General features: G+C 43.5%; 1 protein-coding gene across 1 annotated transcript in view; it reads right to left on the bottom strand.

Moving 5' to 3' along the window:
* DNAH14 (dynein axonemal heavy chain 14) overlaps positions 1 to 13715 on the bottom strand; it is a 307787-nt gene that overhangs the window by 73459 nt on the left and 220613 nt on the right. Inside the window, exons 59-63 of the mRNA XM_032838780.1 lie at positions 13218 to 13343; positions 12274 to 12368; positions 9338 to 9497; positions 2559 to 2690; positions 1957 to 2052 (exon numbers count right to left, since the gene is read on the bottom strand). Coding sequence (XP_032694671.1) covers positions 1957 to 2052; positions 2559 to 2690; positions 9338 to 9497; positions 12274 to 12368; positions 13218 to 13343 — 609 coding nt within the window. The remainder of the gene's footprint in view (positions 1 to 1956; positions 2053 to 2558; positions 2691 to 9337; positions 9498 to 12273; positions 12369 to 13217; positions 13344 to 13715) is intronic.

Here is a 13715-nt window from a genome sequence, read left to right as displayed (position 1 = left end):
TTCCGATTTTTGCTTATTTAGGCTTTCAAGTTTATTTTTGGTTGACTTTTAGTGACTAAGAATTTCCTGAAAACCAGGCATATCATTCAGGTTTTTAAATTTACTTACACAGAATTTCTAATAATTATTGAAAAACAACGAATGGATATTTCCATTAAATTAAAAATTTCAGGTGAGCCTTAAACAGCACAAGGGTTAGGGATACCCCCAAACACCCCCATGCAGCTGAAAATCCACTTCTGTCTCCCCATAGCTTATTTACTAATTGCCTGCTGCTGAGTAGAAGCCTTACTGATAACACAAAGCGTATTTTGTATGTGGCACGTATACGATATTCTCATAATAAAGGAAGGTAGAAACAAGAAAATGTCATTATAAAAGTCACAAGGAGGAGAAAATACATTTACAGTGCTGTGCTGTGTTTACTGAAAACCATCCACGTATAAGCGGACCTTGCTGTTCTAGCTGTGTTGTTCAAAGGTCAGCTGTATTTCTTCTCAAACTCCCTGTTTACTAAGTTGTATAATGTGTAATTTTTTTTCTTTAAATTATGAAGTAACCTTTTTCCTGTCCTGGACTACTCCATTCATGAACTTGCATGTGGGTCAGAAATGGGCTGACGGAGGCACGCCAATTGTATAAATATCTAACTATTTCTGCAGTGGTTGCTAAGTGGTCCTGTGCCACACCCTGCAGAGGGCTCCCAGCCCTACCACTGCCCATCCTGGCCCTCCCCCCTGACTCCAGGTGGCCTCCAGGACCCCACACTGCTCCATGACTGGCTGGCGTCTGGGCCACACCGGCTGTTGGATGGTTTGCGTATCACTGATGGATGGGAGTATATTTTGTGGAGCCCGTAAGTGCTTTCGAGTTAGACCTGGGTTAGAGCATGATCGCCACTTAGAGGTTCAAGGTATCGGACAAATTTACTAAATCTTTGACTTTAGTTTTCTCCCTTGGAAACATCTCCTTCTGAAAGGTGACTTGAGGACTGACCGAGAAAGTTCGTATAAAGCCTCCACGTGGTACTGGGAGAAGAGTCTGTGCTCTGTAAATGTCAGCTATAAGCAACACATCTCTAAATGGGACTGTATACGTACATCATAAATGGCAACAAAATAGTAGTAGTAAAATGACATGCCAACATAAAATACATTCAGTAAAAATTTGTTAATTTTCTTCAAACTATCCAATACTTTTTATATAGCCAAGTTTGCAAGAAATGCCTGGTGGGGGGTAGGCAGGTGACATAAATATTTGCAGTGTGTTGGAGGTTTATAACCATGTGAGTGCCAGCCCATGGCTACCAGAGCTTCTGGATTTTCAAGTGAAGACCAAAATTCAAATTTTAAATGAAATCCCCAGATTTGAGAAAGTGAGAATTTCATTGAAATGGTGTGGGGGCGGGGAGGTTTGGGAGAAAGACCGTATACAGGCGAACAGAAGGTGCCAGAGGGCTGCCTTTCCCTGCTGGGTCACCCCCTCTCAGAATGCCTGTGAGTGGGCTGGCAACCTTGGTCCTCCCTCCCATAATGACAACCCTGTTTTAACTGAACACCAAGAAGTTTAAGACAAAACCACATCTTTATAAAACAACAGAGTAATTTGATATAAACAGGTTAAGGACGGTTTTTAAAATCACAGATTGATACTGGGTTAAGTCTTTGGTAGACAGAAGTCACCAAGCTCTCCTGGGAGAAATCTGGCGAAATGGTAAATTAATACATTACTGACACAGTAATATTTAGCATTATTTAGTGTTTTATTATGTGAAAGGCACCTGTACATATAGCCCTGTATTATTTGCTTAATCACAATTAATCTCTTTACTACCTTTACTATTATCCTCATTTTACCCTAAACTGATGAAACTCTATGGAGGGAATGACCTCTTCTTGGTGTTTCTGACTAGTTCACAAAGCTGCTGCAAGTTTAACAAGCAAACAAATGTCTTACCAGCTGCAAACCTCTTTGTTTCTCGGCCAACCTTTGTCGTGCTATTTTGAGGACATTTTGAGCTTCAGCTACCCGGATTTGCTTAGGGACCACCACCTAAAAAAGAATGTCACAACGTTCAAGTGCTAAAAAATTGTCAAGATTGCTGTTAAAAATGTTGCTTAGTTTGAAAGACATTTGTAAGTGTCAATTCTTCCAATCGGCTTTCCTAGAATTATGTGTACTAAAGGGATAGCAAGTAGTTTAATATGGAGAAACATATGAAAATCAGCAAATAAGACAAGAGCATAGTTGCCATAAATAAAATAAAATAATAAAAAATAAAATAAGAAATATAAATATTTATAAAATAAATTTATTTATAAGATAATTTATAAGATAAAAATAGAATAATAAAAACAGAAAACATAAAATTGAGGCCTGTTAGCATAGGATCTTGGATTAAAGTGGTTTTCACTAGGGGTGTTCTTCCCACGGCAGTTCCCATGCACCTTGTGGCATGCACCCTCTCCCTGGGGCTGGGCCGTGTGACTTCTGGGCTGGTGCTGACACTTGGGGGGACCATACTCAGGGGAACGACACTTGGGGGGGACAGGACGTACCTTCCGTACTTCATGGTAGTTATTCAGAGCTATGATCCAATGACACATAGAGCAACAGGCAACTGACACGAGGGCAACCTTGTTTGGGTTGAAATCAGGTAAGGTTACAATTTTTTTCAGCTTCGTGAAGACCTAGAGATAACACAATTCCATGTATTACGAGAAAAAGCAATGCTCGTGTCCCGAAGTTTTCCTCAGTCCCTATGAAAATGAACTTGTATTTCCCACAAGAAATCCTCAGCCCTCCTCAGTCAGAGCTGTGTGGCCGCAGCTGGGACACAGCGACTCCAGCAGCTGCAGAGAGAAACCTCTGGGACGGACATCTTGGACATATCGTTGCTGCCGCGGCTGGCCTGCTGGCTCTGCTGGAGTTCCACCAAAGGGACTTGTGCCCCTGAGGTGTGAGCAGACGGACACCATCCTCAACCTTTTGTCCCCAAGGGCACGTTGGCAGGGTACGGTTGCTACATGAAGGGCTGTGTCATCTGCAGCTGAGGCATCGAGGCCCTGGCCAGCTGGGGTCCCTGAGGACACTCTGGCTTCCCAGTCACCTCATCTATGGGCACAACCTTGTTTCCAGTTGGATACATACTATTTCTCATCTACTTTGGGGAGTCATCATCAAAATAAAATCTTTCTCAGACGGAGACTCCTTTTCTCTTCCTTCCTAACCAGGCATTTCCTCTCTTGCTTGGGAGGACAGAACAGCATTTTGCTACGAGATTTACATGGCAGGTGGTCTATTATCAACTTACTATTGGTGTTTTCATTATTGCTTAAAATACTGCTACGCTTTTAATAATTTCTTTCAATGAGCTATTATTTTAGCTTGAAAGGCCTGTTTAAACAAAACCACAGGGAATCATTTTTGTTAAGAATGCTTCAGAGAGTCCGTAGTTTTACATTAATTCAGGAATAACATGGATGGCAATCTTAACATTCTGCTAAAAACGTCGCCTTGTTCATACACTACCTTGTATTTCCTAATAGCACGGATCATCATGTAAGTAATTAATTGACTGTGGTATTGGCCGTGTGACATCTGGCCTCCCTATTACAATGTTGCCTTCGTAACACCAAGGAGTGAATTGGCCTTGTGAGCTCTCGTCATGTCTCATGATGTCCCTTGGAAGGTTACTGAATGAACCAAGGATCGTGCCTCGTATGCATCTACAGATCTACCCGGCTGCCCCTGCATGGAGCTCTAAGCCCAGCTCCTGCCCAATACCCGGTCTGCATAGTCCTCCAGCCTCTACATGTCAGCCACTTCCAAAGCCGCTTTCACGTTTCTGGGTACTTGTTACTGCAGCAACCACTGTCTGGGACCCAAATCTCTATTTGCTTCCTGTGAGCACGGTGACAAATTCCCACAAACTGGGTGACCGAAAACAACAGCAGTTGATTCTCTGACCTTGCTGGGATGAGAAATCTGAAATCCAGGTTAGGTGGGATAGTACTCTCTCCTGGGGCCTGGGGGGGATTCTCTTCCTCACCTTTTGCAGCCTCTGATGCCACAGGCATTGACTGGTGGCCATTTTGGTGGCATGTGGCCCTCTTACTGCTACCTAATGTGCCTTGGTCCAGGTCTTCCTAACCTCCCGCCGTCCCTGCTGTACCCCTCCTCTTCCTACAATACGCACCTGTCCAGCGTAGCCTCTGGCTCTACTAGGGCCCTCAACTCCAATGCTTGCTCAGACTTTCATCCTCCTTGAAGTCCGACAGTAAATCTCTATTCTGCTGAATTAAATCTGTTCCAGTGAAACCATTCCCTAGAGTCCAGGCTACCCCATTTTCTTCAATTTTTTCTCTGCTCCAATCTGCCCCCATCTCCTCCAGCATGAATTCATATTTGTAAAGTGCTCAGAAGAGTGTCTGGCACACGTTTGTTATATGAATATTTGTTACACAAATAAAGATAAATCTTCGGGATCCAGTTCAAGACAGTGATGCAGGAGGACCCTGAATTCACCTTCTCCAAATCTATAACTACGTACAGATCAACTATCTCCAAAAGAAACCAAAAAGCTACCTGAATGACTCCTACACATTGGGCAATGAGAAGAAACACCCCTGGAACGGGGAACAGAAGCTGAGATGTAATCTTGCAGTACACCCCACTCCTGACACGGTGACCCACAACTGGGAGGGAACTCACAACCCCAAGCTTCTCTCTAGACATTTTAGGCCTATACCTGAGAGAAGACCCCCAAAATATCTGCTTTGAAAGCCAACGACGCTTCCCTCCCGAGGCCACAGTCAAGGGAGAAAGAGTCCTGAAAGCGTCCCTGTAGACTTGCACCTCCGCCCCCTCCACAAGTTCCTAGTTGTTCAGTGACAGAGGCCTCTATGCTTATCTTAGGGCTCTGACCTAAGGGTTAGTCTTCTAGTTTGACATATCTAACAAAACTAGCAAAAGAAGAATGAGTGAAGTCCAAAGTTAAAAGAAGGAAGAAACAATAAAAATGAGAGCAGAAGTAAAGGAAATAGAGACTAAAAACACAATAGAGGGGGCGCCTTGGTGGCTCAGTTGGTCAAGCATCTGCCTTCAGCTCAGGTCACCATCTCAGGGTCCTGGGATTGAGCCCTGCATCAGGCTCCCTGATCAGCGGGGAGTCTGCTTCTCCCACACCCTCTGCTGCTTCCCCTGCTTGTGCTCTCTCTTGACAAATAAATAAAATCTTTAAATAAATAAACCAAAATAAAAACATAATAGAAAAGATCAATGAATCTAAGAGTTTTTTTTTAATTTTAAAGATTTTATTTATTTATTTCACAGAGAAAGAGGTGGCAAGAGAGGGAACACAAGCAGGGGGAGTTGGAGAGAGAGAAGTAGGCTTCCTGCTGAGCAGGGAGCCTGATGTGGGGCTCCATCTCAGGATCCTGGGATCATGATCTGAACCGAAGGCAGCCGCTTAACCAGCTGAGCCACCCAGGTGCCCCTAAGAGCTGTTTTTTAAAAAGACAACATTAGGGACACCTGGGTGGCTCAGTGGGTTGAGCCTCTGCCTTTGGCTCAGGTCATGATCTCGGGGTCCTGGGATCAAGCCCCAGGTTGGGCTCTCTGCTCAGCGGGCAGCGTGCTTCCCCCTCCCCACTCTCTGCCTGCCTCTGCCTACTTGTGATCTCTGTCTGTCAAATAAATAAATCTTAAAAAAAAAAATAAAAAAAATAAAAAATTTAAAAAAAGATTTAAAAAGACAACATTAAATTGAAAAACCTATAGCTAATTTACCAAGGAAAAAAGAACACTGAAATAAATAAAATCAGAAACAAAAGAGATATTGCAACTGATACCACAGAGATACAAATAGATTATAAGAGACTGCTACTTACAATTATATACCAACAAACAGGACAATTTAAAAGAAACGGATAAATTCCTAGAAACATGCAACTTACCAAGACTGAATAATAAAACAGCAAATCTGGACAAAATAATTATTGGTAAGGAGATAGACTCAGTAATGAAAAACCTCCCAACATACAAAAAGACCAGGACTAGTTGGCTTCAGTGGTGAATTCTATCAAACATATTGAAAAGAATACCAATCCTTCCCAGAGACTTCCAAAAAACAAAAAAGGGAACACATGTAAAGTCATTTTATAAGGCTAGTATTACCTGATACAAAAACCAGACAAGGACACCACAAAAAAAGAAAATTACAGGCCGATATTCCTGATGAACAATGATGCAAAATCCTTAGCAAACTATTAGCAAGCTGAATTCAACAGTTCACTGAAAGTATCATAAACCATGATCGAGTCGGATCTATTTCAAGGGGTCAAGGATGGTTTAATATCAATTGATCAATCAATGTGATACACCACATTAACAGAGTGAAGGATAAAAATCATATTATCATCTTAATAGATGAAGAAGCATTTGACTAAATTCAATATTCATTTATGATAAAAATGCTCAACAAGCTGGGTCGAGCTAGAATATACCTTAACATGATAAAGACTGTACATGACAAGCCCACAGTTAACATCCTACTTAATAGTGAAAAGCTGAAAGCTTTTCTTCTAACATCAGGAATAGGAGAGGATGCTTACTCTCACCACTTTTATTCAACGCAGTATCCGAAGTCAGAGCAACTAGGTAAGAAAAAGATGAAAGGCATCCAAATCAGAAAAGAAGCAAAAACTGCCACTATCTGCAGGTGACATATTCTATGTAGACTACCCTAAAGATGCCATCAAAAAATGAATTCAGTACAGTTGCAAGTACACCCAAAACTGAAGACACTGATGAAAGAAATTAAAGAAGACACAGTAAGTGAAAAGTTATTTTATGCTCATAGACTGAAAAAATATTATTAAAATGTCTGTAACACCCAGAGCAATCTACAGATCGAATGAAATCCCTATCAGAATTCCAATGTCATTTCCACAGAAATACCAAAGTTTGTGTGGAGCCACAAAGGCCCCAAACAGTCCGATAATCATGAGAATGGAAAACAAGGCTGCAGGCATCATGCTTCCTGATTTCAAAGCTGTAGTGACCAGGACAGTATGGTCTGGTCATAGCACAGACACACAGATTGATAGACCAGAACTGAGTGTCCAGAAATGAGCCCATGTACATAGGGTTGGTTAATTTATAACAAAGGAGCCAAGCACAGACAATGGGGAGGGGTGCCTGGGCGGCTCAGTCAGTTAAGCATCTGACTCTTCTTTCAGCTCAGGTTGTGACCTCAGGGTTGTGGGACTGAGCTCTGCATCAGGCTCCATGCCCAGCATGGAGATTCTCTCCCTCCCTCAACCCCTCCCTTGCTCTCAAAAAAATAAAAATAAAAATAAAAATAAATAAGAATATACAATGACAAAAGGACAATCTCTACAAAAATGGTGTTGGGAAAACTTGGCAGCCCATGCAGGAGAATGAAGCTGGACCCCTATCTCACCACACACAGAACTAACACAGAAATAAATGGGTTAAAGACTTGGATATAGACCCAAAGCCATAAAATTCCTGGAAGAAAACACCAATGGTGAGCTCCTTGACATTAATTTTGGCAATGATTTTGGATTTGATACCAAAAGGAAAGACAACAAAAACAAAAACAAGTAAATATAACTACGTCAAACTAAAAAGCTTTTGCACAGTAAAGGAAACCATCAGCAAAATAAAGAGGCAACCTACAGAATGGAAGAAAATATTTGCAAACGGTATTTATGATACAGTTAATATCCAACATATATAAAGAACTCCTCTAACTCAAAAGCAAAACAAACATGCAAACAAAAACTAAACAAACAGGGGCACCAGTGTGGTTCAGTTGGTTAAGCATCCGCCTTCAGCTTAAGTCATAATCCCAGGGTCCTGGGATCAAGCCCCATGTCAGGCTCCCTGCTCAGCAGGAGCCTGCTTCTTCCTCTCCCTGCTGCTGCCCTGCTTACACTCTCTCTCTGTCCAGTAAATAAATAAAATCTTTTAAAAAATTAAGCAAACCAAGAACACACCCCAAACAAAAACAAAACACAAAACAAAACACCAAAACCCAATCTGATTAAAAATTGGGCAGAGGATCTAAATAGATATTTTTCCAAAGAAGACACTGAGATTGCCAACAGATGCATGAAAATGGGCTCAATGTTTACTCATCATCAGGGAAATGCAAGTCAAAACCACAGTGAGATATGACCTCACAGCTGTCAGAGTGACTAGGATCAGAAAGCCAAGAGACAACAAGAGAGGATGTGGAGAAAAAGGAGCCCTCGTGCACTGTTGGTGGGATTGTAAATTGGTACAGCCATCATGGAAGAAGTATGGAGGCTCCTTGATTAAATTAAAAAATGGAACGACCATTGGTTCAGCAATTCTACTTCTGGGTGTTTATCTAAAAGAAATAAGAACAATAACTTGAAAAGATATATGTATTCCTATGTTCATTAAAGTACCATTTGCAAGAGCAAAGACATGGGAGCAAATTAAGTGTCCACTGATGGATGAGTGAATAAAGAAAAGACACACACACACACACACACACACACACACACACACACACACACACACGACAATATTATTCCGCCATAAAAAAGAAGGAAATCCTCCCAGCTGTGACAACATGGATGGGACTTGAGGGCATTACGTTGAGTAAAATAAGACAGAGAAAGACCCATCACTTATCTGTGGACTTTAAAACAAAAAACTGAGCTCACAGATACAGAGAACAGATTGGTGGTTGTCAGAGGTGGGGGGCGGTTAGGGATGGTGAAGGGGGTCAAAGGAGGAAACTTCCATTTAGAAGATAAGTAAGTCCCAGCTAAAATAGCTACAGATACCGTATTGTGTATTTGAAGGTTGTTATGGAGTAGATCTTAAAAGTTATCACTGTAAGAAAAGATATTTGTGACTCTGTATGTGGGGACAGAGGATGACTATGCTTACTGTGGTGATCATTTCACAAAATATACAAATACTGAGTCATTATATTGTACACCTGAAAGTAATACAATGTCGTATACCAATTATATCTGAACTTTAAGAAATCCCAGACACTTCAAACCACTCCTGCATTTCTTAGTGTGACGCAGTGCCTCCCTCTGTTGGCCTCTTCTCTCATTAAAGAGATTCTGAGACTCGGCCTTCCCCCATGAGCACTCCCAGCAGACCTGTTACGTCTCCTCTTGGAGCCTGCTCTATCATCTTTTAACCTGCACCCCTGACTTGCCATGCCAATGCCCAACACCAATTTTACCACGTCTGCTGGACTCTTCCAGACTATGAGCATGGAAAGCATCAGCTGTGCACTCATTAGGGGTCGACTTCTTACCTTCTCCGGGATGCTGTCCTTGTCAAGGTTAACCAGTTTTTTCAGGAAACCAGTTTCTGAAAGAAGCAACTTCGCTGAAGCCCAGTTAGGCTTCTTCTGCAGAAGAATGCAGACGGCATTCATGACGGTCAGCACGAGGAAGGGAGGCCGCGTGTACACTCTGCAACAGTGGTGGAAACACAGTCAGCTTCACAGTGGACGTCGCACGCACCCTGTAAACTCCGCAGACGGCGGTGATACACACAGATGCCGGACAGGCATTTTCGTAAGGATAACTATTTAGTCATTTCAGTTTTGGGTATTTTTAAATATTTGGATAAGTTTAATATACGGGTACCTTTGCTTCAGGAAGATGACATGCATGACACTTAAATATGAAGAACAGTTGAGTTAGAGGAACTTTTCCGCATCAAAGTACTCACTGCAGAGTCTTTAAAGCAGGAACCCTCATGTTTCACCAGTGCTGAGGTACTAAGAAGTACTCGACAGAGACAACTGTGCCACTCCTCTTAAACACGTCCTCCAACATTTCCCCACCCTGATCTAAGATTCCTAGCATGAAATCACTGATAGAGCAGAGTGCGGGAGGGAGGGCGGGAGTGGCTCTCTCAGGTGTGATTATTGGAACACTGGAAACTGCTTCTTATCCATGTCCTCATCAGCTGACATGCCCCGGCACCGTTAGTGAGAAGGTGACGCTCTGGAAAGCCAGGGGTCAGAAGAGAAGTCACGAGAAGTAAGTTTTGGTGAAGGGCCATGAGATTGTGGCTGCTATCAACAGCATTTGGGACTTGGGAACAAAAGGCAGGGGTCCATCCATGGTAATGAGTAATGAGTCTCCCCCAAATGAAACCATACAGACTTCCCAAAAGAAGGCAGGCAATGAACATAGATATGTGTACACATAGATATGTGTACACATAGATATGTGTACAACACTGTCTACAGGGGTTACCAAGAAGATTCCACTACCTTAAATTTTACCATTAGAGACTCATTTATTTAGATTAATCTTTGTTTTCATTTGCAGTCTACTTTTAAAATGCAGATATTTTTCAGAACTAAATAATTAAATCATTAACACTTTGTTTGGAACTAATTTCTCAGATGGCTTTTCTGAGATTATCAGCATGGTTTTTTTCAAAGAAGGAGAAAGATTGTAACAGAGGAACTAGGAAAAGAGAGATAAGGTCCGCAGAGGAGAAAGGAAAGCTCCAGAAACAAGTTTTTCCTCAATTTTGCCTATGTTTGACTCTCTTTTAAAGCAAACATAATGGGAATATGGTTAAGATAAAATATATTCTTGATAAAATTTTAATGTAAATTAAAGGGAAAATACACTCAATAGACTATAATCCCACCTACATGTCACTTTCCAGAAACAAATATACCTGATTCAAAGCAAGACCTACCTACTTTGGAAATCGGCTTAAAGGCCTCATTACTACCCAGGAGTCCTCAGGCTTAGACTCTGGTTTGCCCCATCTCTATTTTCTACTATCCCCCTTCTTCTTCCAGTGGCTAACACTGCTAATCTTATGAGAGACAACCCTTTGCACTTTGTATCTTCTGGATGTCTCTGCCGCACACCCCAAGAATTCCTACTGTAAGATGTCCCATTTATCTGGCGTTGGAATCAAAGTGAAATGCACATTAGCAATATCACAAGGTAGAATCCTAAAAACCAACCAGTGAACCAACCAACCAAAAAACCCCCAAGACATATGGGACGCAATCCCTGGAAGAGCTAGGTTTTTTTAGCCAGGGAAAGGGCTGCTTGATCCAAAGAAACCTCTTGATTTGAGCCCTCTTAACTTGCGCCCTTGCCTCACGCCAGACTCGTTCTAGGCACCTGACATGTTTTAAGCCATCCAGTCTTCTGATGACCTGTTATCCCTGTTGCATAAAAGGGAAGCTGAGGCATAGGGAGGCAATGGCAGGATCTCTGCCCAGGAAGCTTGGCGGCAGAGCCTGTGAGCTAGCCCAGGTCACACACCACCCACAGAAATCAGGCTCATGGGTATTTGCACTGGCCTCTCTCTGGGGAATGTCCACCAGAGAAGAGCTGAGAGAACGGGCCTTCTGGAACGAAGGCATGAGGCATGCTGCTACTTTGCCTGCAGGGACTCAGGCTGCCCCCTCGTGCTCACCGGCCCGAAGCACCTTTCTGCCTTCAGATTTGTGCTTTCTGTGTCTCCTGCTTACCACACACTTCCCTGAGACACCTTCCTGGTGTGCGTGCAAGTCCGTTCAGTTCTCTGCTCCCAGGCCACCCGGCAACTGGGAACCCTCTCACTTCCACGACCAGCCTGGGGCCTCTTTGCTGCACGAATGCATGAGAAGGCATTCTGGTGAATGAGGTCGAACAGGAGAAAGAGGTTGAGCACCTGCTCTGTTCCTCTTGCTTGTCTCTCCCCCTGCCGTCCGACCTACAGGGAGTGGCTTCGGCTGTGGTGCTTTCCCCGGAGGGCCCCACTAATTAAAGACAGATTGTCCGTCCTTAGAGTCAAGCATGTTTGACAAATATCATGGCAGACCGGCCTACTTCTGCATCTTTAACGGAAATACTATTTCTGGTAAATAATGGACAACTCAGCACATCTGAGGGGTGACAGCAAACTCCAGTCGGGAGCATCTCTCCAAGATTCCAGCTAGAAAGCTCGGGATCGTCCCATTTCTTCCCATGCGGCCTGCAGCCTGGCTGGCGGGAGCCTTCCTTTCTAGAGGTGACATAAGATGCTGACAGGCCCCGTGGCCGATGGTGCCACAAGGCGACGACACTCAGCATGTGACACGCATGATGACAAATTTCAAGTCATCAAGATGGCTAAGAATGACTCAGTCTAACAACACAGGAATAGAGGCCTAGTCCCTCTTCCTTCGTGTCTGTGTTTTATTCTGAGCATTCGCAGCTCCGACAAACGCAGGTGACCCACCTTAGCTCGGCCACATCGGCTTTGTCCAGGGCACTCAGAGCCACCACTGCCTTTTCCAGAGCCGGCAGCACGCTTTTTACTTCGTGGGCAGTTTTCTGCAACAAAGTCAGAGACCCCCAGATGTGTCCGAATGTACAGGCTGTACACCATACAGTCTTCTATTCTGAACTTGGAAAGTAGCTTGGTCTTTTTTACGACATGCGCTACTTACACTGCTGGGAGCGTGTGCGTTATTCCATCCCCGATGAGATGCTGGGTGTGGTTCCGGCCTTCTCCATCCGACTCAGTGGGCAGTAGCAATGCCCTTTCAAGGGGTGGTCCCGGGACAGGGGTCACTGCCCCGCTAATGAAGCCTAAGCTTCAGAGCTCCTCAATGGGCCCAGGCCCAGCTTCTCCCCTCCCACCCCGAGCCCTGGAAGGAGCTCTGCCAAGGTCGGCAGGGATGCGTGTTTTCTCCAGACTTGCACAAGTTAGACATTGTAACTGCAGTCAGGTTCCCTGTCGGGCCAGGTGTCACGGGAATGCCTGGGGACAGGTTTGGGGTCTGCACACAGTCACCTGTCTGTATAATTAAGTTACCGCAAGCTATGTCAATTAGGAATGCCTTCTAGAAATGCTTTTGCCATCCCCTGTTCCAGCTTTCCTGGGCAGGTGACACTAAGTGCTCAGCCAAGGGACATAGTGTAACAATTCATGCCATGAGGCCTAAGACCTACATGGGTAATGGAGGAGAAACAAGATTTGCAATACACCGATCCGGAATCCAGTCTGTGGGAAGTCTTTGCACGCACCTTGCACGTGATCGTGACACCAGATGGTGCAGCAAACACCATGCTACATGTACCAGACAGCGTCCCTTTTTTTTGGGTGGGAGTTAGGCAAAGCAAGCCGTCGTTTTTTGCAAATGTCCCAATAACTGTGACGGATTATACACTGGTGCTTACCTTAGCATACTCTTCCACAATTTTTTCTTCTTCGGCCATAATTTCTTCATCCTGTTTAACAAGCATCTGGACCTTCTCCACGACTTGTGAATCTTTCTGCAGTTTTTCCACTAGGGCTTCCATTTCCTAATGAGACATGCAGGTCTTTTGAGAATGCATCTTAAGAGACATGGTATTCTTTAAAGACAAATTCGTTTCAAGACAAATTCATAAAATTCATTTCATTGTTAAAAAATTAACCAAAATCAGCCTGAAATATATTTGCTGAATAGACGAAAGTGCAAAGGATGACCAGAGCCAGTAAATATCATGTCATGGGACACAGGTTAAGTTGTAGAATACGCTGCTGACTGTGAGTTACCACAGCACGGTTCCAGGTGGTGCAACGGACGACAGCACAATTATGCTGCGTTAGGTTTTACAACTAGCTGGGGGCCTTTGCTATCATTGTTGTCCTTGTCTTGCCCATTTTACAGACAAGAAAGTTGAGGCCCACAG

Source organism: Lontra canadensis, unplaced genomic scaffold (genome assembly GCF_010015895.1).
Source record: "Lontra canadensis isolate GAN:19392208 unplaced genomic scaffold, GSC_riverotter_1.0 scaffold106, whole genome shotgun sequence".
NCBI classification, from domain to species: domain Eukaryota; kingdom Metazoa; phylum Chordata; class Mammalia; order Carnivora; family Mustelidae; genus Lontra; species Lontra canadensis.
The sequence above is the reverse complement of the archived record's forward strand: the minus strand, read 5'-3'. Positions and strand labels throughout refer to the sequence as shown.